Source organism: Oncorhynchus kisutch, linkage group LG28 (assembly GCF_002021735.2).
Source record: "Oncorhynchus kisutch isolate 150728-3 linkage group LG28, Okis_V2, whole genome shotgun sequence".
In the NCBI taxonomy this organism is placed as follows: Eukaryota; Metazoa; Chordata; class Actinopteri; order Salmoniformes; family Salmonidae; genus Oncorhynchus; species Oncorhynchus kisutch.
Genome location: NC_034201.2, coordinates 32,534,820 through 32,562,190, shown reverse-complemented (window position 1 = coordinate 32,562,190; position 27,371 = coordinate 32,534,820). Strand labels below are relative to the sequence as shown.

Genomic DNA, 27,371 nt, shown 5'->3' with positions numbered 1-27,371 from the left:
CCCTTTAAAACATTTTTCTCCACACAAAATTCTGAAGACAGGTCACCAGATATATAAACTCCTTCGGATATATGTTAGCGTCTAACACCCAGAATCCATTCAAATCCTTTACTCATCTCCTGTTAATTCCTGCATTCCCTTAAAATCCTTTACCTCATTTAATGCAATTATACAGACATCATCCCCTATATGGCCGTGAATAAAGAGCACCGACCTTATTTTTTGCAGCTGAGGTTTCAATGTGGTTTAGATTTCGTCACCGTTTTCTGTTGCGTACCAGTTCACCACCGGCCTGAAATGGAACCTCAATTTCCAGAGGTCAGGTCTTTAACATACGGATCTCTGATCTGTCCGTGCAAGGTTTTCGGCGCTCCCATGGGATGACAGAAAACAGGTATTGAAATCCGGCTTCGAAGGACCAAGCTGTCACGAGAATTTTTCAATCCCAATGATAATAACTGACAATCAATAGCTCTGACCAATCCCCTAGATCTGTAAGACCATGGGTTTAATAATAATTAGTCAAAGACTCAGCTTATGCAAAAAGACAGTTTATTCACCAGAACGTTCTGAAGTCCATTATACAAAGACATCCATTTTATAGCTGCACACATACTTCCACACAAACAGTAGGTATCCTAGGCACATACTTCCACACAAACAGTAGGTATCCTACGCACATACTTCCACACAAACAGTAGGTATCCTACGCACATACTTCCACACAAACAGTAGGTATCCTACGCACATACTTCCACACAAACAGTAGGTATCCTACGCACATACTTCCACACAAACAGTAGGTATCCTACGCACATACTTCCACACAAACAGTAGGTATCCTACGCACATACTTCCACACAAACAGTAGGTATCCTACGCACATACTTCCACAGAAACAGTAGGTATCCTACGCACATACTTCCACACAAACAGTAGGTATCCTACGCACATACTTCCACACAAACAGTAGGTGAGTTTTATCTCCATAGTTCTCACCACTGTGTATCACTGCCCAGGCGACAGTTCCATTCCCCCGAGATTAGGGAAACCTTGAGAAGTACTCCCTATGCTCTCATAGGTTCCTCAGAGCTAGCCAGGTCGGTCCAAACACAGTTTAACTGTTCTCTGTTTTTTTTCTTCTGCACACATATACAAGTTCAAATCCTAAACTACGCCTTGCTCAGACAGTCTGTTTTTTCCCACTATACAGATACATTGTTTAACCTAATTCTAACTAAAACTACACACATCATCAGATTATAATTGTGTGATTCTAATCAATTTCATGCAGTTATAAGGTTTCAGAGTGGAATTATTTTATCATTATCTTTCAACTTATACATTATTTTATCAAGTGGCAAGAAAAAGTATGTGAACCCTTTGGAATTACCTGGATATCTGTATGAATTGGTCATCAAATTTGATCTGATCTTCATCTAAATCACAACAATAGACAAACACAGTCTGCTTAAACTAATAACACAAACAATTATATGTTTTCATGTCTTTATTTAAAACACAGTGTAAACACTCACAGTGCAGGGTAGGAAAAGTATGTGAACCCTTGGATTTAATAACTGGTTAACCCTCCTTTCGCAGCAATAACCTTGACCAAATGTTTTCGGTAGTTGCAGATCAGACCTGCACAATGGTCAGGAGGAATTTTGGACCATTCCTCTTCACAAAACTGTTTAATTTCGGCAATATTCTTGGGATGTCTGGTGTGAACCACTCTCTTGAGGTTTTGCCACAGCATCTCAATCAGGTTGAGGTCAGGACTCTGACTAGGCCACTCCAGAAGGCGTATTTTCTTCTGTTGAAGCCATTCTGTTGTTGATTTACCTCTGTGTTTTAGGTCGTTGTCACACCCTGACCACTGTTTGCTTTGTATGTTTCTATGTTTTGGTTGGTCAGGGTGTGATCTGAGTGGGCATTCTATGTTGGATGTCTTGTTTGTCTATTTCTATGTCTGGCCTGATATGGTTCTCAATCAGAGGCAGGTGTTAGTCATTGTCTCTGATTGGGAACCATATTTAGGTAGCCTGGGTTTCACTGTGTTTGTGGGTGATTGTTCCTGTCTCTGTGTTTTGCACCAGACAGGGCTGTTTTTGGTTTTCCACGTTTATTGTTTTGTAGTTTTTGTGTTTACCATGTTTTTATTAAACATGAATCAATATAACCACGCTGCGTTTTGGTCCGCTTCTACTTCACCTAAAGAAAACCGTTACAGTCGTTGTCCTGTTGCATCACTCAACTTCTGTTAAGCTTCAATTGGCGGACAGATTCTCCTGGAAAATGCCTTGATAAACTAGGGAATTAATTTTTCCATCAACTATAGCAAGCTGTCCAGGCCCTGAGGCAGCAAAGCAGCCCGAAACCATGATGCTCCCTCCACCATACTTTACAGTTGGGATTAAGTTTTGATGTCATTGTGCTGTGCATTTTTTCTCCACACATAGTGATGTGTGCTCCTTCCAAACAACTCAACTTTAGTTTCAACTGTCCACAGAACATTTTGCAAGTAGCGCTGAGGAACATTCAGGTGCTCTTTTGCGAACTTCAGACATGCAGCAATGTTTTTTTTTTTTGGACAGCAGTGGCTTCATCCATGATGTCCTGTCATGAACATCATTCTTGTTTAGTGTTTTACGTATCGTAGACTCGTCAACAGAAATGTTAGCATGTTCCAGAGATTTCTGTAAGTCTTTAGCTGACACTCTAGGATTCATTTTAACCTCATTGAGCATTCTGCACTGTGCTCTTGCAGTCATCTTTGCAGGAATGCCACTCCTAGGGAGAGTAGCAAAAGTGCTGAACTTTCTCCATTTGTAGGCTATTTGTCTTACCGTTGACTGATGAACATCAAGGCTTTTAGAGATACTTGTGTAACCCTTTCCAGCTTTATGCAAGTCAATGATTCTTAATCTTAGGTCTTCTGAGATCTCTTTTGTTAGAGGCATGGTTCACATCAAGCAATGCTTCTTGTGAATAGCAAACTTACATTTTGTGAGTGTTTTTATAGGGCAGCTCTAACAAACGTCTCCATTCTTGTCTCATTGATTGGACTCCAAGTTAGCTGACTCCAATTCACATTTGGAGGTCATTAGCCTAGGGGTTCACATACTTTTTCCAACCTACACTGTGATTGCTTAAATGATGTATTCAATATATACAAGAAAAATACAATAATTTGTGTTATTACTTTAAGCACACTGTGTTTGTCTATTGTTGTTGTGACTTAGATGAAGATCATATCAAATGTTATGACCAATTTATGAAGAAATGCAGGCAATTCAAACGAGGACTAGTTGTGGCCGCAACCGGACTAGATTGTGAACGACTCTTGACGCAGTGCATTGCTTGACTGCCAAGAGGGTGATAAGCACAATATTGTTCCCAAACTGCAGCACCCAGGCAGCACCACAAACTATTTGTTCTCAAGTTCGAGTTTGCTGAGCTGAGGTTGTGTGTGTTTTGGTTCTACGAAGCTGTGTCCATTACATTCAATAAACAATTAATTGCATTCGTTCTTGCACCATGGAAGAATGAGTAGGGTGACAAATAGCCTAGTGGTTAGAGCGTTGGGCCAGTAAACGAAAGGTTGCTGGATCGAATCCCAGAGCTGACAAGGTACAACAAAGCTGTCGTTCTGCCCCTGAACCCACTGTTCCTCGGTAGGCCGCCATTGTAAATAAAAATTTGTTCAACTGACTTGCTTGGTTAAATAAATACAAAAATATGATCAAAAGTATGATATGTTACATGTTACATTGGTATGGTTACGCAAAAAAATTCAAAGAGGGTTGTTGATCGAGGTGTATGGGTGGCATATAACTTGAACGTCTGGCAACCTAAAGGTTGAGCGTTGGAATCTCATCACTGACAAATTTAGCTAATTAGCAACTACTTAATACTTGTTGGCTACTTTGTAACTACTTAGCATATTACCTAACCTTAACCCTTTAACCTAACTTCTAACCCCTAGTGCTAGCTAACGTTAGCCACCTCACCACTTAGCTAATGTTTGCCACACCAAATTGAAATGACACATTTTGAAAATTCATAACACATTGTACGTTTTGCAAATGAGTTAGAAATTATGGGAAGTTCGGCCTTTTTCTACTACAACTGTAACACGACTACAATCTATTGATACAAAATGACAATCGTGTGATGACACCATATGCTAACGGACAAATCTAGCGAGGTATCTTTGTGCACGCCACAGCCTAAATATTTTTGTATTTTATTTATTTCACCTTTATTTAACCAGGTAGGCAAATTGAGAACAAGTTCTCATTTACAATTGCGACCTGGCCAAGATAAAGCAAAGCAGTTCGACACATACAACAACACAGAGTTACACATGGAGTAAAACAAACATACAATCAATAATACAGTAGAAACAAGTCTATATACGATGTGAGCAAATGAGGTGAGATAAGGGAGGTAAAGGCAAAAATAGGCCATGGTGGCAAAGTAAATACAATATAGCAAGTAAAACACTGGAATGTTAGATTTGCAGTGGAAGAATGTGCAAAGTAGAAAAAAAATAATGGGTGCAAAGGAGCAAAATAAAGGATTAAAAAGGTTTTGCCAGTAGATTGTTGGCTTGATTCATGATGATGACGGCTAGCTAAGACTTTGAAAGTAAGATGTTGTGACATGATCAGTCCAATCAAAGCTACTGTACATATAATGTGATTTGACATCATTTAATCTGTTTGGCCACTGACCTTGAGCCTTCTTTGAAGGCCAGGACACAAAGGGCTGACATTTTGGATGTCTACCCTTTTTTAAATTGTATTATTATTTTTTATATTTTTATAATACATTTATTTTATTCATAATACATAAATCAACTTACATTGCTACATCAAACATGTCTAGCAAACCAAACACAGGTATTAACAATGCTCAAACATACAAAAAATATAAATAAAAATAAAATACAAAAAATAAACTATTAAGTGCAATTATATTCACTCATGAGGATGTTATTCTTGTTGTTATTCACTAGGGTTAGTGTTTTAATAAGATAATTAAATTCAATCAGAAAAATGTGTAATTTTGGTATATCATTTTGGAATTTTTGTTTGTGTATAAAGTATTTGGCAACAAGAATAAAAATAATAACAATAATTTCAGTGGTTTTGTTATCATTGCAATAGTAACATATGATATATTTTATGTTAAAATTATAGGCAGTGTTCATAATGGTAAATAAGTACTTTGCAAGGTTTTCCCAAAATTCTGACACAAATGTACATTCAAAGAACAAGTAAGACAGATCATAGAATTACATGGATATATATTATGTAAAATGTTGAAGTGCACTTCCTTAACTTTGTTTGGTATACAGTATTTGTAAGGTCTTAACCATGCATTTTTCCAGACAATGTCAGGAATAAGCATGTTCCAGAAAAACTTTCCTCTCGGTGTAAGTTGGTTTTGTGAATGAAGAATTTGTCTTATATATTTATTACAACAAGATTTCTCAAGTAAGCCCACACCTTCCAATCTGAGTTCTGGATAAACTTTGTGATCATTCCCAAAATTAAGATGACTTTTCACAAGTGTAGTGAGACCACTGGGAACGGCTTTGATCACAGAAATAAACTCTCTGAAAGGTATTGGAAACTCTTTCAATGTTAGAAATTGTTGATATGTGAGAATATTACCCTTGTTGTCGACAATATCAAGAACAAAGTCAATATTCCTCTCATGCCAGCTGGGGTAGAACAATGACTTATTCCTTACAGTTATGTCTGAATTATTCCACAAAAGAGCTTTATGTGGGGAAAAATTGTGCAGGAAACATATTTTCCAGGCCAGTAAAGCTTGTTGGTGAAACTACCCTTACTAAGGAGATAAACTTGGCTATGACGTAGTGTCCCCGTGAGTGACAGAACACTGAGCCAATCACGGCGCAATGCTCCTATTTATTGCTGGCTCCACCACCACAGAAAACCGTGAGCTAGGCTGAAACACCTGCATTTTGGAGCTGCCTTTCTCAAGAAAACAAAAACTGGACCATGTGTGTAAACGGCTTTATTAACTCAATTATATATATTTTTAACAAACTGATATGTGTGCAAACTGATATGTGACACGTATTAATGCAAAAGTAACATGCAAAACAGGCAACCCCCCCCCCCCCCAAAAAAAAAAATATATATATATATGTGATGAAGGTGATGAACTTGATGTTCCTTTCCAATAAATATCGAGGGTCTTATTCTGGTGACATGATGATCGATTCTTGCCTGCCAATTGACAAACACAAATGAGTATCGCTCCTATCCATAATAATCTCATAATGTAGTTAGCCTACCCGCACTGTAGCTGTGAGCTGTTGGCTAGAGCGCATGCGCCGAGATCAGAGGGGACATATTTGCTATATAACGCATCAGTTTTTTTTTTGTGACGGTGCACCACCGAACCATCAGTGGAGTTGAAAATTCGATGGAAACCTATTTAACCTATATTTTTCATTTGGTACATCAACATTTAACGGTATAAGTTATTTGTATGTGCGCTACGACAACATGCACAGCCTTTTAACAGGGAAAAGTCTTGGAAACACATCTCTGGTGGGAAAATGCGCATACTGTTTTATGTTCATTTTAGAATATTCGCATGAAAATCTGTCACAAACTGGAGGGAAACCTAGCTACTGAACACAATAGTTTATATTATTTTCCAGTGTTTCACAGTTTTTCAGTGGGTGACAGGTTTTTCATAAGTAGACCTAAGCCATGGGTAGGCTATTTCAAAATGTTGTTTTGGTTAAATAATACGAAATCAGAAATATGATCATGATAAACCGTTTCTCCAGATTTGTTAAAAACCCATTGGCAACTACAACCCTGTAAATCTCGCGAGATTGTTCGAGGAACTAAATTCAGGGAACATGGCGACGTCTAATTTGCTAAAGGTAACAGGCACCGCAATTCAATACTTTTGATTACATTTAATCAGTCTTTGTTGCATAGTCAATGATATATTACTGTACATTGTTAAGCGCCCATGCCTGAAGATGGTCTTGCAATATAGGTAGGTGATATGAAGTCCTGTTTGTCTTGCAAGCATTGAAAGGACAGCTATTTACCCCTCCAAGTCACTGGCGTTAATAACGTTAGCCTGATGCTAGCTAGCTGTGCCAGTTAGTGGCTAACTGTTAGCTAACTGGTTAACCAGCCAACTAACTGGCTAAGAAAGCATGATCATTTAACTTGGCATGACTGTTGTTCACTGAGTTGCTAGCTAACCTCACCAACGATCGATTGCCTTTTTTCATGAAACACACTAAGTTAGCTTGCTAACAGTAGTTAGGCAGCCGGTATAACAATAACGTTAGAAGATGACCCAGTATCTGTACTTTATGCCGCGTTCAAGACAACTGGAAACTCGGAAAAAACCAACTCCAACGGTGCAAAAGCCATTTCAAAGGTCGTCCAACTCGGAATTCCAAGTCGTAAACTCGGAAGATTACTGACGTCTTGATTTTACCTTGTTTTTTCCCTAGTTCCCATTGACTACGCCTATGACGTATCTCCTCTCTAATGCCCAGGAAGCTGAGATTCAAACTCCCATTAGGGATATTGGGATACCTAGTCAGTTGCACAACTGAATCTATTCAACCAAAATGTGTCATCCGCATTTAACCCAACCCCTCTGAGTCAGAGAGGTGTGAGGGGCTGCCTTAATCCAGGGCTTCCCAAACTGTTTCACTCAGGCTCCTGTTCCAGCATTGGGGAACATTAAGAAATCATAAAACCCTGATTGCAAGCTTTTAAATTATATCAAACTCAACCATTATTTTCCAGTGATAAAGACAAAGGATGTGTAATGGTATGGTGGAGTATGCAAAATGGGTCAACTTTGAGCACCACTATCTCCTGAATGTTGTGTCATTCAGGTCCAGTAAGTCCCTTTCTGACCACTTCTACCATGGGCAAACATGTATGGAAAGTTCAATAAAAAGGAGTGCGACCAAAAGTTGCTTGAAATCAATTGGAAAGATCCTATAGCTAGTCATGTCTGTATACTCACTGCATTGTTATTGTATCACTACACGTAACACTCCCTCACAGGTAAGATGGCTTGCTATAGACAAAAACAGATGTTACAGAATTGAAGCACCTGGGTTGTTGTTATGGATAGAAACTATCCAGCACAAGCAAGCCTGTTTTCTACTAATGGGCCTCAATCAGCCTGTCCTATGATATTGGAGAAATTAACCACCACCAGGCTTGTTTACTGCTGTTGTGTTCCTGCTAATGTTCAAGTGGGCCCACTGCCTAGTTCCTAAACATTCAGCAACCACTGGGATGAATATCAATTGTATATCCTTGATTTCCCATATCCTCCCTTCTCATCTCCTTTTCAAATCACATTGGAGCAGAAGAGGTGAGGTTCCTCCTCTCTGCTAAAATGTGTTTTGAGAAGGCGGCAAGGAGAGAGGATGCGAGGAATCAAGTAAATACAATTGAGGTTCACCCCTGATGTTGTCATAACTGCTATAGCCAGAGGTGACACTTCTACCCTTCTCATTCTCACCAAGAACAAAGGCTCCCTCCAGTTCGAGGACAAGTGGGACTTGATGCGTCCCATCGTCCTCAAGCTGCTCCGCCAAGAGTCAGTCACCAAACAGCAGTGGTTCGACCTCTTCTCGTGAGTATGGCCACTCGTCCATGTGCTCTGTCATACTGAGGTTGATTGGTTTGGTTCTTAGTGAATACGTTTGATTTATTTAACCTTTTATTTAATTAGGTAAGTCGGTTAAGAATAAATTCTAAGTTACAATGGCAGCCTAACCCGGACGATGCTGGGCCAATTGTGCGCCGCCCTATGGGACTCCCAATCACGGCCGGTTGTGATACAGTCTGGACTTGATACCTCGAGAAAAGGCTGTCATTCTGTTTACCAGGCATTTCACATTAACGCCTGTCTGAGCTGTTAAAGACCAACAAATGGATTCATTGATTGATCTCCTCCAATGCCCGAATCTGATCTCTTGGTTTCCATAGAGATGTCCATGCAGTATGCCTATGGGATGACAAGGGGCCGGCCAAGATTCACCAGGCCCTGAAAGAGGACATCCTAGACTTCATCAAGCAAGCACAAGCAGTATGTATCAAATCACATTTTATTTCTCACATGCGCCGAATACAACAAATGTATATTCAATGTATATAGTCCGGTGGCCATTTGATTAATTGTTCAGCAGTCTTATGGCTTGGGATAGAAGCTGTTAAGTAGCCTTTTGGACCTAGACTTGGCACTCCAGTACAGCTTGCCGTGCGGTAGCAGAGAGAACAGTCTATGACGGTCTGTGACTTGTCTTTGAAAAAATGTTGGGCTTTCCTCTGACACCGCCTAGTAGAGAGGTCCTGGATTGCGGGAAGCTTGGCCCCGGTGATGTACTGGGCAGTACACACTACCCTCTGTAGCGCCTTACAGTCGGATGCCGAGCAGTTGCCATATCAGGCATTGATGCAACCAGTCAGGATGCTCTCAAGGGTGCTGTTGTAAAACGTTTTGTGGATCTGGGGACCCCTGCCAAATATTTTCAATCTCCTGCGGAACTTGAAACTCTCGACCCGCTCCACTGCCTGTCGATGTTAATGGGGCCCTGTTCGGCCCTCCTATTCCTGTAATCCACGATCAGCTCCTTTGTCTTGCTCACATTGAGGTAGAGATTGTTGTCCTAGCACCACACTGCTGGGTCTCTGACCTCTCTGACAGGTCTCTGACCCAGCCTATAGGGACCTCCTCCCTATAAACTGTCTCATCGTTGTCGGTGATCAGGCCTACCACTGATGTGTTGTCAGCAAACTTAATGATGGTGTTGGAGTCGTGTTTGGCCACGCAGTTGTGGGTGAACAGGGAGTACAGGAGGGGACTAAGCACGCACCGCTAAGGGGCCCCAGTGTTGAGGATCAGTCCAGGACCCAGTTGCAAAATATGTTTAGTCCCAGGGTCCTTAGCTTAGTGATGAGCTTTGTGGGCACTATGGTGTTGAACGCTTAGCTGTAGTCAATGAACAGCATTCTCACATAGGTGTTCCTTTTGTCCAGGTGGGAAAGGACAGTGTGGAGTGCGATGGAGATTGCGTCATCTGTGGATCTGTTGGGGCGGTATGCGAATTGGAGTGGGTCCAAATGCTACGTGACGGTACTCACCTTCGCTTTCTTGGGCACAGGGACTATGGTGGTCTGCTTGAAACATGTAGGTATTACATACTCGGTCAGGGAGAGTTTTTGATCGCACAGTCGTCCTTGAACAGTTGGTGCTCTCTTGCATGCTTCAGTGTTGCTTGCCTCGAAGCGAGCATAAAATGCTTTTAACTGGTCTGGTAGGCTTGTGTCACAGGGCAGATCGCAGCTGATTTTCCCTTTGTAGTCTGTAATAGTTTACAAGCCCTACCACATCCAACGAGTGTCAGAGCCGGTGCAGTAGGATTCAATCTTAGTCCTGTATTGACGCTTTGTCTGCTAAGGCCTGCTAAGTCCTGCTAGCATTGAAATGACTGCCATTTATTCCCTCACTGAGTACTACTAAAGGCATCCGCACGCTTCCCAGCCGAAACAGTTCTGTAGAGTTCGTACATATATTATGACAACATTTTGTGAAATATTTGTTAGTTTTGGACTTCGTTGAGTTTTTTGGGGGGGCTGTTCGGGGGCACATTTTTCCTGGAGGCAAGCCAAAGTTCGGAGCCAAAGGCGTCCTTTGTCGGTTATTGGTCAACAGTAGTGATGCTTCAATAAAGTCTTTGTCATCAAACAAGAGACGACTCATTTTCAAGCACATTTTTTAATTGAAAAATACTATGCCAAACATCATAGTTAGATGTACATTTTGCGTGACTGAGATATCCTCTGCAAAAACATCAAAGTGAATGACTGATTTATTAAGTTATCTTAGATTCATTCTATTTTGAGGAAGTGTATACTGGCAACGGTGTCTCAAAATGGACAAACAGTACTATTGTGCTTTTTTTTCTCGTTTTTCAAGCAAATGTCTTTTAAGGGAGTATGCGAGCACACTTGTTTGGTTTGCCTAGCCAACTTCGGCTAGCCGCCAGCCGAAATGAGGCATGCTGACACCTTAACGATAGCTTGGAAGCAAGCTATCTGTGCCAGTCGGCTACTGCGTAACCAAGCACTCTACTAGCCTATCCCTGAGAACCTATATTTTCAACATCATAATGTCTATAACACTGCACTCAGTTGTTCTCTCCCCCTGCAACATGTTGAGTAACCAAGCAGACTGTCTTTTACCCCCAGTTTTTCCAATGCCATAAAGTCCATAAGTGCCCTGCTCTCTCCCCCACAGCGGGTGTTGAGCCACCAGGATGACACGGCGCTGCTGAATGCCTACATCGTTGAGTGGAGGAAGTTCTTCACTCAGTGTGACATCCTGCCCAAACCCTTCTGCCAGCTGGAAATTACGCTCATGGGCAAACAGGGCTGCAACAAGAAGTCTAACGTAGAGGACAGCATCGTACGGAAGGTGAGGGGGGGAGCTGTGACCAACTGATGCATATCTGTATTCCCAGTCATGTGAAGTCCATAGATTAGGGCCTTGTGATTTTATTTCAATTGACTGATTTTCTTATATGCACTGTAAATCAGTAAAACCTTTGAAATTGTTGCATGTTTCTCGCATGGAATAGCCTTAATTTCTAACTGACCCAAACTTTTGAACGGTAGTGTATATATTTAACAATAAAGCCATGTTCTAATAATCTTCTGTGTCCTCAGCTCATGCTGGACACGTGGAACGAGTCCATCTTCTCCAACATCAAAAATAGGCTCCAGGACAGCGCCATGAAGCTGGTGCATGCCGAGCGCCTGGGGGAGGCCTTCGACTCTCAGCTGGTCATTGGTGTCAGGGAGTCTTATGGTGAGCAAAACAATACTGACTCCTTTAGCTGGGATAGAAAGGTGCCTAATGAACACGACTGTGGTGTATGTATACAATACCAACGGATGATTTACCAAATCATGGTGCCAAATTGGATAGATATTTCATGTCGATATTGGTGTGAAGCCCCCAATGACATTGATGTGGGATGTACGTGAAAATGTGAGCTACTACAAGTTAGTGTGAATGAGAGAAATTAACTCTTAACCCCTCTCCACAAAGATATCTATAATCCTCCTGGGTAGTGTTCATAACACACCAAATGGAAGAAAACGTACTGAAACCGGAAGGGACTAATTGGACTCATCCAATAAGAAATGCAAATTTTTGTTTACTATTGCAAAACATTGCATGCTGATAAACTTGGCCCCTGGGGACCTCCCTGTCTTCCCTCTGCAGTGAACCTGTGCTCAAACACGGATGACAAGCTGCAGATTTACAGAGAGAACTTTGAGAAGGCCTACATGGACTCCACCGAGAGGTTCTACAGAACACAGGCCCCCTCCTACCTGCAGCAGAATGGAGTTCAAAACTACATGAAATATGTGCGTATTACCAGGGTTAGGGTTGTACAATTCCTATAACGTTTTGAAAATTCCCAGATTTTCCAGAACTGGTGGAATCCTGAATTTTTGGAAAACTTTTTTTTTAGGGTGGCAGTTTTTATAAAGTTACTGGAATTAAAGGATCTGCTGTCTCTGTGACAACCGCTCTCCTCTGTCAACATAATCACACGATAAGTTATAATTTGAATTCCAAATGGACAAGCCTAGTCCATACCCCTCAGGTGCTCATGTAGATTTGAAACGATTGCATAGGTGTAAGCCATATTGCGCAAATCCCAAACAGCCAATTGGAAGGCAATTTGAAGCAATGACCACACTGTTTAAACCTATCTACTCCTTTCAGATCTATAGTGCCTGAGGTTTGATTTGGAATTCAGTGATGACAGTGGTCGAAAGAAATCGAAAACGATCTGTATGAGACAAATACTGTTCAGCAGGTTCTTTGTGATATCTCAGTAGGCTGTCAAATTCTGGTACCATTCCCAAAATCCCAGGTTTTCCAGAAATTAGAATAAGCAGGAAATGTGGGAAGACTTCTACTGAGATGTCAGGAAAACCTGTTTGTCTGTAAGCTGGGCTATCCATCTGAGGTGAAACCATGATGTGTGTTCTAACAGGCAGACGCCAAGTTGAGAGAGGAGGAGAAACGGGCGCTGCGCTACTTGGAGACGAGACGGGAATGTAACTCTGTACAAGCAGTGAGTATTCTATATCACCACCACTTCTGTGTGACTATTATGGGCTGTAGAAAGGTCTGTATATAAAGCAGGGGAGCCCTCCCGTTCAGAGCAGGGCCATGTTCATTAGAACACAAAACCTTTGAAACAGAGGTGCTGCTGTAACAATTTCACTGTTTCTACAGTTTTTACTGCTTTTATAACAAAACAATACCCCAACCACCAAGGCACATGGTCAAATGATAAAAACATCAGTAGCCTCAACATTACCATAAGCGCCAAGTGTGCTTCATAAATAGTGAAAATCACCACAAACGCAATAATGGCATTAAAATGAATGTGTCGATAGGACAGCAGTTGAAAATAGTGAATTATTGTCAGCTCGTGCTTACATGGTGTGTGTCTTTATGCAATAGCGTCAGTTGGAGGATGTCCACGTCACATAAACAATGAAAGCTGGTGTGTGTGTTGCTGCTGATGTTTTTTGCTTGAGATGTAGGGTTTGCTTTCTGTGGTGACATTTTGTGCTGATAATCGGCCCTTAGCAATGTCACCGGCTTGTTCTATCCAAGCGGTGCAGTCCCTTCCTCTCTCCTGTCTCACCGTTTTCATTTGGTGGTTGAACGGGCACCTGCTCAGTGTTCACATTCCTCTGCTTTTTGCGCTTAGTTCTCAGCGGTGTAGGTTGAGGCTCAGAATCAGAAGAATAATCATCAGAGATATCATAATATATTTCTTCCCCATCACAAGTCGTTTTTATTCAGATCTTGTAGCACCTCTAACGCAGTATGTGCATCCATTCATAAATGACGCACTTTCTCACTATGTTCTCCAAGTAGGCCAGAGTAGACTGATGAGACTGCTTGGATTCGTTGGTCTGATAAAGGGTACATAATTAGAATATACCAGTACAATAGATTGGTCCGCTCTGTTCTTCATTCTCAATTGGGGATGACATAATTCTGCATAGTTCGCTTCCCCTCGCTCTTCAACTCCCCTTTCTCCCCCATCATACTTTACTTCATTTATTTAATCTGTTATAGGTGTTCAATTAGTTTTGGTATAGTTTAGGTTCAGTTTCTAGGCAATTGTCGGTTATTGTCAACTGTCGGGAGCAGGCCCTGCTGTCGGGGGGGGGGGGGGGGGGGGGGGTGGTCAACCATTAAAGCGACATTCCTTCCTAACGTATAATTCTGTTTGTAATGTTAAGATTCTAACAATGACCGTGTTATAGACTTATTTAGGAAAAGTCCAGAACGGAGGAGGGCATGGCTTTAAAAATGGCAGTGTAATAATTCCTTATGTTAAACCACTTTGTGACAAATGCTGATATAAATAAAACAATTTTTAAATGATATTATTGGTGATATGAGCGACCATGGTTTTTCTGTTTTCCTCCTCAGCTGATGGAGTGTTGCGTGAACGCCCTGGTGACGTCCTTTAAGGAGACCATCTTGTCCGAGTGTCCAGGCATGATCAAGCAAAATGAGACAGAGAGTGAGTACGGCCGGAGTGCTCCTGGCACCAAAGGCTCGGCCAGCTCAGGTTTGCAAACCAGGAAATAACCTTGCAGTCTTCCACTTCACTTCCTATTTCAATTTGTCCACATCAACCAACCAACCAACCTCTGTCTTTGACCATTCTGTGTGTCAGTCAACATGTTGTCAACATTAACCCCCAAACATCAGTGTCTGACCACAAACCCACCTTGTACTCATGCAGCGCGAAACATCTCCTTACATAGTTAATCAGGCTGTTCATTGTAGCCTGTGGAATGTTGTCCCACTCCTCTTCAATGCCTGTGCGAAGTTGCTGGATATTGGCGGGAACTCGAACACAGTCGTGCACGTCGATCCAGAGCTTCCCCAAGCTCAATGGTTGACATGTCTGGTGAATATGCAGGCCATGGAAGAACTGGGACATTTTCACCTTCCAGGAATAGTGTACAGATCCTTGTAACATTGAGTCGTACATTATCATGCTGAAACATGAGGTGATGGCAGCGGATGAATGACACGACAATGGGCCTCAGGTTCTTGTCACCGTACCTCCTGTGTGTTCAAATTGCCATAGGTAAAATGCAATTATGTTCATTGTCCGTAGCTTATGCCTGTCCATACCATAACCCCACCGCCACCGTGGGGCACTCTGTTCACAACGTTGACATCAGCACACCACTCGCCCACACAACTCCATACACGCTGTCTGCCATCTGCCCAGCACAATTGAACCTGGGATTCATCCATAATGAGCACACTTCTCCAGCGTGCCAGTGGCCATCGAAGGTGAGCATTTGCCCACTGAAGTCGTTTACAACGCCAAACTGCAGTCAGGTCAAGACCCTAGTGAGGACGACAAGCATGCAGATGAGCTTCCCTGAGACGTTTTCTGACAGAAATTATTTGATTTGCAAATGCACAGTTTCATCAGCTGTATGGGTGGCTGGTCTCGCAGGTGAAGAAGCCTGATGTGGAGGTCCTGGGCTGGCATGGTTACATGTGGTCTGTGTTGGAGGCGGCTTATGGTAGAGGAACTAACATGAAATTCTCTGGCAACAGCTCTGGTGGACATTCTTGCAGTCAGCATGCTAATTGCACGCTCCCTCAACTTGAGACCTCTGTGGCATTGTGTTGTGATAACTGCACCTGTTTAGTGGCCTACTATTGTTCCCAGCAAAAGGTGCACCTGTGTAATAATCATGCTGTTTAATCAGCTTCTTGATATGCCACATGTCAGGTGGCTTGATTATCATGGCGAAGGAGAAATGTTTACTAACAGGGATGTAAACAAATTGGTACACAAAATTTGAGATAAATAAGCTTTTTGTGCAGATGGAAAAATTCTGGTATCTTTTATTTCAGCTCATGAAACATGGGACCAACACTTTACATTTTGCGCTTATGTTTTTGTACAGTATAGAATCTATAGACTGTAGCTTACTTTGGACAGTGTTTGATTGTAGTTCTCCGCCTCCTAGAGCTCCACCTCATGTTCTCTTTGATGGACAAGGTGCCTAGTGGCATCGAACCCATGCTGAATGACCTAGAGGACCACATCATGTCTGCTGGGCTGGCCGACATGATGGCCTCCGCCGAGACCATCACCTCGGTGAGTGCTATACACACACGCCCACGCACACACACATACGGTCATGCTCACACACACACAGACGTGTTATACTAACAGAAATATAAAATACATACAGTGCCTTCGGAAAGTATTCAGACCCCTTGACTTTTCCACGTTTTGTTACGTTACAGGCTTATTCTAAAATTATATAGTTTTTTTCCCCTCATCAATCTACAGTCGTGGCAAAAAGTTTGGAGAATGACACATATTAATTTCCACAAAGTTTGCTGCTTCAGTGTCTTAGATATTTTGTCAGATGTTACTATGGAATACTGAAGTATAATTACAAGCATTTAATAAGTGTCAAAGGCTTTTATTGACAATTACATGAAGTTGATGCAAAGAGTCAATATTTGCGGTGTTGACCCTTCTTTTTCAAGACCTCTGCAATCCGCCCTGGCATGCTGTCAATTAACTTCTGGGCCACATCCTGACTGATGGCAGCCCATTCTTGCATATTCAATGCTTGGAGTTTGTCAGAATGTGTGGGTTTTTGTTTGTCCACCCGCCTCTTGAGGATTGGCCAGAAGTTCTCAACGGGATTAAGGTCTGGGGAGTTTCCTGGCCATAGACCCAAAATATCTATGTTTTGGCACGTGTTTCCTTGCAGGTAACCATGGTTGACAGAGGAAGAACAATGATTCCAACCACCACCCTCATTTTGAAGCTTCCAGTCTGTTATTCGAACTCAATCAGCATGACAGAGTAATCTCGTGCCTTGTCCTCGTCAACACTCACACCTGTGTTAACGAGAGAATCACTGACATGATGTCAGCTGGTCCTTTTGTAGCAGGGCTGAAATGGGGTGGAAATGTTTTTGGGGGATTCAATTCACTTGCATGGCAAAGAGGGGCTTTGCAGTTAATTGCAATTCATCTGATCACTCTACATAACATTCTGGAGTATATGCAAATTGCCATCATACAAACTGAGGCAGCAGACTTTGTGAAAATTAATATTTGTCAATCTTAACTTTTGGCCACGACTGTACACACAATACCCCATAATGACAAAGCAAAAATAGAAATGTTTGCAAATGTATATTTAAAATATTACATATACATACACAGTTAAAGTCGAAAGTTTACATACATTTAAACTCAGTTCCTGAGATTTAATCCTAGTAAAAAGCCCCTGTCTTAGGTCAGTTAGGATCACCACTTTATTTTAAGAATGTACAATTTCAGAATAATAAGTGAGGGATTTTTATTTCTTTCATCACGTTCCCAGTGGGTCAAACGTTCACATGCTACCAACTAGTAATTGAGTGTATTTGGCTTTTAAATTGTTTAACTTGGGTCAAATGTTTTGGGTAGCCTTCCAGAAGCTTCCCACAGTAGGTTGGGTGAATTTTGGCCCATTCCTCCTGACAGAGCTGGTGTAACTGAGTCATGTTTGTTGGCCTCCTTGCTCGGATATGCTTTTTCAGTTCTGCCCACAATATTTCTATGGGATTGAGGTGATGGCCACTCCAATACCTTGACTTTGTTGTCATTAAGCCATTTTGCCACAACTTTGGAAGTATGCTTGGGGTCATTGTCCATTTCGAAGTCAACTTAGTGTATGTAAACTTCTGACCCACTGGAGTTGTGAAATAATCTGTCTGTAAACAATTATTGGAAAAATTACTTGTCATGCACAAAATAGATGGCCTAACCGACTTGCCAAAACTATAGTTTGTTAACAAGAACTGTGTGTATGTAAACACATATACTTCGTCTGTATATATATATATTATAAAATCTCTCACATTTACATAAGTGTTCAGATCCTTTACTCATTACTTTGTTGAAGCACCTTTAGCAGCGATTACAGCCTCGTCTTCTTGGGTATGACGCTACAAGCTTGGTACACCTGTATTTGGGGTGTTCCTCCCATTCTTCGCTGCAGATTCTCTCAAGCTCTGTCAGGTTGGATGGGGAGCATTGCTGCACAGCTATTTTCAAGTCCCTCCAGAGATTAGGCTGTATAAATTAGGCTGTAACGTAACAATGTGGAAAACGTCAAGGGGTCTGACTACTTTCCGAAGGCAAATGGGCAGTATTTTCGCTGCACTTATTTGAAATGCGTATATCAATTACTTTTGAGTATTATGTCATTTGTATGTCACTGGCCTGAACTACAGTCCAATGTACATGGCGACAACTTAATATTAGGAAGGTGTTCTTTTAGAAAATAAGTTGAAATTGAAAAAGTTTGGAATTCACACGTATTGGTTTGATTTGCAACTGCACAGTTCTATCTATGGCTTTATTTCGGGGGGTTTTTGCCTACTTGAAATGTATTTTGAAAATATATATTTATATATAGAAATGTATTTTGACAACATTATTTAATTTTCATACATTCTTTAGGGTATTTTATAACAAGATATATTTTGATCTATCGTTTCCCATCTCTACAGTCATTCAATTTTATTCTTCAAATAAGGTCTTGTTTGGGGGTGGAACTCATTAGAATAATACCTAGCATGCTTTGCAAGTGTTCATTTTTACATAAGCATTTTGGTCATTTAGCATCCAGAGCGACTTAGTCAGTACATTTGAACTTTAAGTAGATAAACAACCACATAAAACCGCAAATAAATCTCTTTTGTTACAGAGAATATTGTTGAGGTTAAGGGGGTACTTGCAAAAGTATTTTATTTTGATACATTGGTCTTTAGGATATTTTTGGGGAATTATATTTAGTAGTCTTTGCCTTCTCTGTATATGACTTTTGTATTGTATTTACTGAAAGAAGGTATAATCTCTGTGTGTGTGTGTGTTTAGGACTCTGAGAAGTACGTGGAGCAGCTCCTCACCCTGTTCAACAGCTTCAGTAAACTGGTGAAGGATGCCTTTCAGGATGACCCTCGCTTCCTCACAGCCAGGGACAAGGTCAGCACAACGTTTGTCCAACATTGGTCCAACATTACCAATGAAGCCCAATGTTCTGTCAACATTTGTCAAACATTGACACAACGTTGTCAGGTAATATATGCACAGTATATGTACGTGGTTGTCACTGCATAACCTAACCAATGTTTTTTTTCTTCAGGCTTACAAAGCAGTTGTGAACGACGCTACCATTTTTAAATTAGAACTCCCGCTGAAGCAGAAAGGGTAAGAGATGCTCTGTGTCCTACTGTATGCCTTCATTTCTTCACTGAATTAAAGATGGATTCCTGCACACAGTTGAATGCTCCCACAGTTTTAGTGACGTTGCATAAAACTGCGGGCTGGGTGATCTTTTAGTTTTTTCACAACTTAAATAAAAAAGTACTTCTGAATTGTTAATTGCTTCATTAGTTAATGAGTGAACGTGTGTGTTTACAACACTGCTCTACTTCCTCTGTGCTGTCTGTCTGTCAGGGTGGGTCTGAAGACCCAGCCGGAGTCAAAGTGTCCAGAACTGCTCGCCAACTACTGTGACATGCTGCTGAGGAAAACCCCGCTCAGCAAGAAACTCACCTCCGAGGAGATCGAGGCCAAGCTCAAGGAAGTGGTACGTGGATGGGAGGAGTGTGTGTGTGTGTGTGTGTGTGTGTAATGATATGCAAGCTTTCCATATGGCTACAGCAACACTTGGATGCATTAACACAGATTACATTGTACACTTCCTTCGGAAAGTATTCAGACTCCTTAACATTTTGTTACGTTACAGCCTTATTCTAGAATGTACAAAATCTGTATTTGGGGAGTTTCTCACATTCTTCTCTGCAGATTCTCTCAAGCTCTGTCAGGTTGGATGGGGTGAGTTGCTGCACAGCTATTTTCAGGTTTCTACAGAGATGTTCAATTGGGTTCAAGTCCGGGCTCTGACTGGGCAACTCAAGGACATTCAGAGACTTGTCGCGAATCCACTCCTACGTTGTCTTTGCTGTGTGCTTAAGGTCATTGTCCTGTTGGAAGGTGAACTTTCGGCCCAGTCTGAGAACCTGTTCCAGAGCGCTCAGGACTTCATCAAGGATCTCTCTGTAATTTGCTCCGTTCATCTTTGCCTTGATCATGACTAGTCTCCCAGTCCCTTCCGCTAAAAAACATCCCCACAGCATGATGCTGCCACCACCATGCTTCACCGTAGGGATGGGGCCAGGTTTCTTCCAGATGTGACGCTTGGTATTCAGGCCAAATAATTCAATCTTGTTTTCATCAGAACAGAGAATCTTGTTTCTCATGGTGTGAGTCTTTAGGTGCCCTTTGGCAGATCAGTGCCTTGAAACAATCCTGTCTCGGAGCTCTACGGACAATTCCTTTGACCTCATGGCTTGGTTTTTGCTCTGACATGCACTGTCAAATGTGGGACCTTTTTATATAGACAGGTGTGTGCCTTTCCAAATCACTTTTTAGAATAAGGCTGTAATGGTGCAAAATGTGTCAAGTCAAGGGGTCTGAATACTTTCCGAAGGCGCTTTATGACGTATATCATTGTCTATTTTTGTTTGTCAAAAGTACATCTAAAGTCAACAATTTCAGGTGACTTTATCTGTGAGAGAACTGACCATATGTTTTTTTTGTCAGACAAACATCATCCCTTGTCATTCATGCAGCAGCAGATGACTCCCATTAAAAAAAAACATTTGTCTCCATTTTCGGACACAAAATCAGTGTATATCTGGCCTTAGGTTGAGGAGAGCGTCGATCATGTTGCTTCACCTATCCGCTTTTTTCAGATCTGCAAACTTAAACGTTTGTTCTTTGGATGGGACAATCTTAGCTGGGTCGTGTTCATTAGACCCCAAACAGAAGAAAATGGACTGAAACAGGGAGGGACTACTTAAACTTGTTCAATAAAAAACACTTGTTTTCCGTTGCAAAACATTTTGCTACGGTGTGCAGTAATGAATACCCTGATTGCACAGTGGTGTTCTGTGTGTGTTATCCTGCAGTTGCTGGTGTTGAAGTACGTGCAGAACAAAGACGTGTTCATGCGCTACCACAAAGCCCATCTGACGCGACGCCTCATCCTGGACATCTCCGCCGACAGCGAAATCGAGGAGAACATGGTGGAGTGGCTCAGGGTATGACCTGTGTGTGTGATTGACTAGCTACAATTACACCACTTCTCCAATTACCTCTAACCTTGCTTACAGGAGGTAGGCATGCCCGCGGACTACGTGAATAAGCTGGCCCGGATGTTCCAGGACATCAAGGTGTCCGATGATCTCAACCAGAACTTCAAAGAGTGTCACAAACACAACAAGCTGGCCCTATCAGGTAAACCAGGTAGCTGTACCTAATATAATTTACCTAATATAATATATATGCCATTTAGCAGACACTTATCCAAAACCACTTACAACGGTGAATGCATAAATGTTCGTATTGCTGGCCCTAGCTGGAATCGAACCCGTGTACCTGTACGTTTGGGTGTTTAGTGTAGCTGGCTGGATTAGACCTAGTGAAAAGTAATACAAATGCTATTGATACAGTCCTGTTTGGGATTCTGCTTTGAGTTTGCACTTTTGGGACTATTCCACTGACTCCGTTGTACCAGAAAAAAGCACAGCTCAAGTACTTGAAAGTGTATATTCTAGAATGAAACAGGAAACTAGAATGGACATACACTTTTTAGCAATTTGCCAAAAAATGACGGCCATCTTAGTCAGTTGTTTCATTCTAGAAACAAATATATTGTTTCAAACAATTATTGTTGTTATACTAGTATATTATATATCTCTATGGTGTATATATTAGACATAATGGATTTGAACTCGGGTGTATTTCCTTTCTCCCCCTTCCTTCTCCTCTTGTGCAGCGGACTCTGTCAACATCAAGATCCTGAATGCTGGGGCGTGGTCTCGAAGCTCAGAGAAGGTGTTTGTGTCACTGCCCACTGAGCTGGAGGATCTCATCCCCGAGGTGGAGGACTTCTACAAGAAGAACCACAGCGGCAGGAAACTGCACTGGCACCACCTCATGTCCAATGGCATTGTGAGTGTAGAGCATGTAGCAGGCACCCTCCTCTCTGTCCAGACCCTAGAGATCCTATATTTCATTCTATGTTCTCTGTGTAATTCTATCCAGATCACCTTTAAGAACGAGGTGGGACAGTACGACCTGGAGGTGACCACCTTCCAGCTGGCAGTGCTTTTTGCCTGGAACCAGAGGCCCCGGGAGAGGATCAGCTTTGAGAACCTCAAGCTGGCCACGGAGCTGCCTGACGCTGAGCTCCGACGCACCCTATGGGTAAGGCACGGTGTCAATGGATAGATAGAGGTCAAAGGGTTAGCTATCGCAAGGATTAAGGATGCAAGATTCCTCTAACATTCCCAAAATTACCATGTTTTCCCAAAATCTTAGTTAAAGGAATTCCATATTTGTTGCATATTCCTGCTTGATTCCTGCAATCTTCCAACTAGGTTTGCTGGAATACCTGGGAAAGTTACTAGAAAAAAACTTCTGCTAACCACAGCGTTTTATTGATTTGATATGTAACAAACACTAAAGGAAAAAGGAATCTCCGCACACTCAGGATCAATGCACAATTTAAAATGTACTCTATATACAAAAGTGTGTGGACACCCCTTCAAATTAGTGGATTTGGCTATTTCTGCCACACCCCTTTTGCCCTGCTAGAGCTGCCCGGTCAACTGTAAGTGCTGTTATTGTGAAGTGGAAACGTGTAGGAGCAACAAAAGCTCAGCCGCAAAGTGGTAGGCCACACAATCTCACAGAACGGGACCGCAGAGTGCTGAAGCGCATATCGTCTATCCTCATTTGACCGCACTACTGAGTTCCAAACTGCCTCTGGAAGCAAAGTCAGCACAATAACTGTTCGTCGGGAGCTTCAGAAAATGGGTTTCCATGACCGAGTAGCTGCACACAAGCCTAAGATCACCATGTGCAATGCCAAGCGTTGGCTAGAGCATGAAGCTCGCCGCCATTGGTCTCTGGAGCTGTGAAAACGCATTCTCTGGAATGATGAATCACGCTTCACCATCTGGCAGTCTGACGGACGAATCTGGGTTTGGTGGATACAAGGAGAACGCTACCTGCCTTAATCCATAGGGCCAGCTGTAAGGTTTGGTGGAGGAGGAATAATAGCCTGGGGCTGTTTTTCATGTTTCGGGCTAGGCCCCTTAATTCCGGTGAAGGGAAATCTTAATGCTACAGCATACAATGACATTCTAGATGATTCTGTGCTTCCAGCTTTGTGGCAACAGTTTGGGGAAGGCCCTTTCCTGTTTCTTCAGCATGACAATGCCCCTGTGAACAAAGCGAGGTCCATACAGAATTGTTTTGTCGACCGGTGTGGAAGAACTTGAGTGGCCTGCACAGAGCCCTGACCTCAACCCCATCGAGCACCTTTGGGATGAATTGGAACGCCGACTGCGATCCAGGCCTAATCGCTCTACATCAGTGCCTGACCTCACTAATGCTCTTGTGGCTGAATGGAAGCAAGTCCCCGCAGAAATGTAAGAACATCTAGTGGAAAGCCTTCCCAGAAGAGTAGAGGCTGTTTTTAGCAGTAAAGGGGAGACCAACTCCATATTAATGCCCATGATTTTGGAATGAGATGTTTGACAAGCAGGTGTCCACATACTTTTGGTCATGTAGTGTATTGAGCTTTTGGTCGTCAGACCATCAGAGCAGAAATAAACACAATGACAGAGGCAACACATAGGCAACGTGTGTCAAAGCAATCAGACATGATGAGCAACACCTGTGTACAAAAACAAACACCAGGAGACATTTTATTGTTTTAGTATATATTTTTTACAATTTTTTTAAATAAAATGTTTACATAATGCATAAACACTTAACAGGTGTTAATACCAGGAGAAGCCTCAAACGAAACATATTAGAGCATGACCCTCATGTCTAAATCCTCATTAAGCCCTGATGGATGTGAAGTGCCAAGCATATAAATCCAAAAGAGTTCCCTTTCGTACAGCTTTTTCCTTTTTCTCAGTGTTCCCTCTGGGTGAGAGTTAAACTTTTCAATACCCTGAAAATGTAAAGAGGAGATCATGTGAACATGTATTGAAGTGGCAGGCAACAGGGTAATATTCATCATTATGCCTTATGTACACTAATTCTTTGCTTAAGGCACCTAGAGGTTTCCCATATTCAACAAACACACCCTGAGGCTCCTCTGCAGATTCCATATGACCATAACTATTAGTACTTTTTAAAAGCATTTTTCATCGACTGTTAACTGCTATCTCAACCTCCTAAACTCCTCACAGCTAATTTGTTTTTATTTTTGTATTACACATTTAAGTGTACTGACTAGTCTCTCCTCCTTACCTCTTTCTATTTCCCTTTCCTTTTCCTCCAGTCCCTGGTAGCGTTCCCCAAGCTAAAGCGGCAGGTGTTGTTCTACGACCCCGTGGTGGGCTCGCCCAAAGACTTTGCCGAGGGCACACTCTTCTACGTCAACCAGGAGTTCTCACTAATGTAAGTGTTCACTAATCTATGTGTGACAGGCTGGGGTTTGCAACCAGGCTTTCCACCGCCACGTCAGAGATTACTCTTTGGACTGGCTTTACTTAACTTGCAGGTTGAAGTTGGAGGTTGTCATGTATTTTGTACGTGGCACAAAAATGACACTAGTCCTAAATAGTGTGTCTGTGTCCAGAAAAAACTCCAAGGTCCAAAAGAGGGGGAAGATCAACCTGATTGGCCGGCTTCAGCTCACCACGGAGCGAATGAGGGAGGAGGAGAACGAAGGAATTGTCCAGCTCAGGATATTGAGAACACAGGTACTATATAAGGGCTTCCTATTGACAGGTCATCATTGCAAATAAGAATTTGGGGATTTCTGACGTCCTCCCTCCTCATCTTCTTCTCAACGCACATTGGGGCAGAAGATCTGAGGTTTCGCCCCTTGCTCTTCTCCAATCCATGTAGTGGAGGCAAGGAGGGTTAAATTCAGTTGAAATTCACTCTCTCTCCCTTGTCACTCCCTTTCCAGGAGGCCATCATCCAGATCATGAAGATGAGGAAGAGGATCACCAATGCCCAGCTGCAGACGGAGCTGGTGGAGATCCTCAAAAACATGTTCCTACCCCAGAAGAAGATGATCAAGGAGCAGATGGAGTGGCTCATCGAGCACAAGTACATCAAGCGCGACGAGACTGATCTCAACACCTTCCTCTACATGGCGTAGCGGCGTTGACAACGTTTAATTGTGGTGACAACATGTGACTTTAGGGGTTCTTCATCAGGCCTGATGGACAATAGAATATTTTTAGGCCCGACCCTCTTTGGGAAAGAAATATCTTTGGTTCGTGAGGGTTCAAGCCTGATGGACAATAGAATATTTCCAGGCTGACCTCCCTTTAATAAACAGATGATCTGTTGCATGGGGAAGTGCAGACTTGATTTATGACAGCGTTACAGAAATGTTTAAAAGGAGGAGTTTGTTTGGGGAAATTAAAGGGTAAGAAAGAAAATGAGTTTGAGCTTCCCAGCGGGAGTCGACACCCACTGAGTTTTCAGTCGTTTTTGGCTAGAAGGCGTTTCCTAGTCTGTAGACGGGACATGGTTGGTGGTTGTGAAAGGTCTGTTGCAATGCGTCGTCCTCCCTGTCAAACCACCCCGCAGACCATGCCCCCTCTCCCACCCCATCCATGAACACCCCACCACAATTGGAGTAACATTGGTTGGTGTTGGGTATCTCTAACGACATGGCAAGAAATAGGAAAAGCGTTAGAAGAAGCTCTGTTTCCCTCCATATCTAAAGTCCTAGTTTTGAGCCAGGCCAACACTATTCACCGGACCTCTTCAACAGAACGAGTTGTGTCCCCTGGCAGCTGTCTGAGCCAAGCTGTCGGCCATGTTTTTTGTGGCCACTGGTGGTGACAAACAAAGCACTAAAGACAATTACTCTCTGCTGTCACACATGTGACGCCGTTCTTGGACATTCAGGGTTGGTTTCCCGGGCCCAGACTAAGACTAGTCCTGGGTTTAAAAAGTATTTCTCAATAGATTATCTCTATTGAAAGTGCACTTTAGTCCAGAATGAGGCTTATCCTGTGTCGGGGAAATATTCTCAACAGTATGTTATATTTCAGAAACTGTTCTCCCGAAAGAGACGGACTATGGGCTATTAGTTCCCAGTTCCAAATCGATCCCAAGCATTCTACCCATGGGAACTTGTCTTTCAAATTCTGACAACATCTGATAAGTACACACGGTAGACTTGATGGAGCTCTATCAGAAAGCAAGTTGGAGTAATCACCATATTGGTGGTCGCTCATATTCAATCTCTTCAGATCTACAGGAAGAGTTTAAGCATAGCTGTTAGCGGTCGGTTTAGAATTAGGCCAATGTCACCTTTTCTGGATCTTTACCCCTCATCTCTGCAGGCTGCCTGAGCTAAGCCTCTGGGGGAAGAGGGGTTGTGTGTATTATATGGTAATAACTAGCTCTGGTCCAGAGCATTTAAGTACGGCTCACTGATGCTGAACTTGCATGGCATTAGCAAGTCGCACGTAAACACGCTGGACCAGAGCTAGGTAATAGCCAGAATCATATATAAAGATCTGTTTATATATAACCGTATCTTTATACATGGCTCTGATGGTAACTACTACAATACAGAGCTAAAGGAGTGTACATAAAGATGTTAATAATGAGATGATGAAATAAACAGCACCTTATTATAAAACGTTGTATGAACTTTGTTAATCGACCCTGGGCTACTTCCCAAAGCAGAATAAACTTTCAGATAACCTTTCATTTTCTGGCATATGCTAGCCACTGTCCATTGTTGCTGGTGGAACTGACTAATTCCGATTCCACCGCTGTCCACTTGAGCGGTGCTGAATCTCTGATTTGCGGAGGTTGCAGCTGGTTAGTAAAGAAAGCTGATGTTGAGTGCTAGTATGGCAGGGTGGGTGAGGCATTTTGGCAAATTGAGTCCTTTTTGAAGAGATTGAGGGAAGTTATGGGTAACTAATTTTATCTTGCTTTGTGAACTGAAATGCCTCCCTACCGCAGGTTCAAATCATCTGTGTGCAACATGGTGTACCCTAAACCTAGACAAGAATACTACAGGTAACATGACTATATATGGTTGGGGTTGCATCCTAATAATCGCTTTCCTCCTGAAGTGTGCACTCGTTCACTAC

The 27,371-nt window shown here is 42.2% G+C and overlaps 1 protein-coding gene across 13 annotated transcripts; it reads left to right on the top strand.

Annotated features, from left to right (window-relative positions):
• Positions 1–6,844: 6,844 nt before the first annotated feature.
• LOC109872879 (cullin-5) lies at positions 6,845–26,904 on the top strand. Of its 13 annotated transcripts, none has more exons than XM_031808157.1 (20): positions 6,911–6,940; positions 8,570–8,679; positions 9,036–9,135; positions 10,086–10,236; positions 11,347–11,523; positions 11,775–11,916; positions 12,337–12,482; positions 13,121–13,201; positions 14,584–14,677; positions 16,158–16,288; positions 19,081–19,188; positions 19,349–19,413; positions 19,663–19,795; positions 21,180–21,311; positions 21,384–21,507; positions 22,049–22,224; positions 22,318–22,479; positions 24,575–24,693; positions 24,875–24,998; positions 25,211–26,904. In XM_031808157.1, exons 4-20 carry the CDS (start codon positions 10,111–10,113, stop codon positions 25,403–25,405), a joined length of 2,235 nt encoding a protein of 744 aa, XP_031664017.1. In that variant the 5' UTR covers positions 6,911–6,940; positions 8,570–8,679; positions 9,036–9,135; positions 10,086–10,110; the 3' UTR covers positions 25,406–26,904. The 13 variants fall into 13 exon arrangements, with proteins under 13 accessions (XP_020319882.1, XP_031664013.1, XP_020319880.1 ...); XM_031808156.1 differs by having other exon boundaries at positions 6,930–7,059; XM_020464293.2 differs by lacking the exon at positions 10,086–10,236 and having other exon boundaries at positions 6,845–6,940.
• Positions 26,905–27,371: the final 467 nt, after the last annotated feature.

Excerpts from the sequence above, each read along its gene's own strand:
- LOC109872879 (XM_020464286.2), top strand. The coding sequence starts at position 6,917 with ATGGCGACGTCTAATTTGCTAAAG. Across the intron at positions 11,917-12,336 it reads TGGTGTCAGGGAGTCTTATG|TGAACCTGTGCTCAAACACG; the intron begins GTGAGCAAAACA and ends TTCCCTCTGCAG. Across the intron at positions 12,483-13,120 it reads TTCAAAACTACATGAAATAT|GCAGACGCCAAGTTGAGAGA; the intron begins GTGCGTATTACC and ends GTGTTCTAACAG.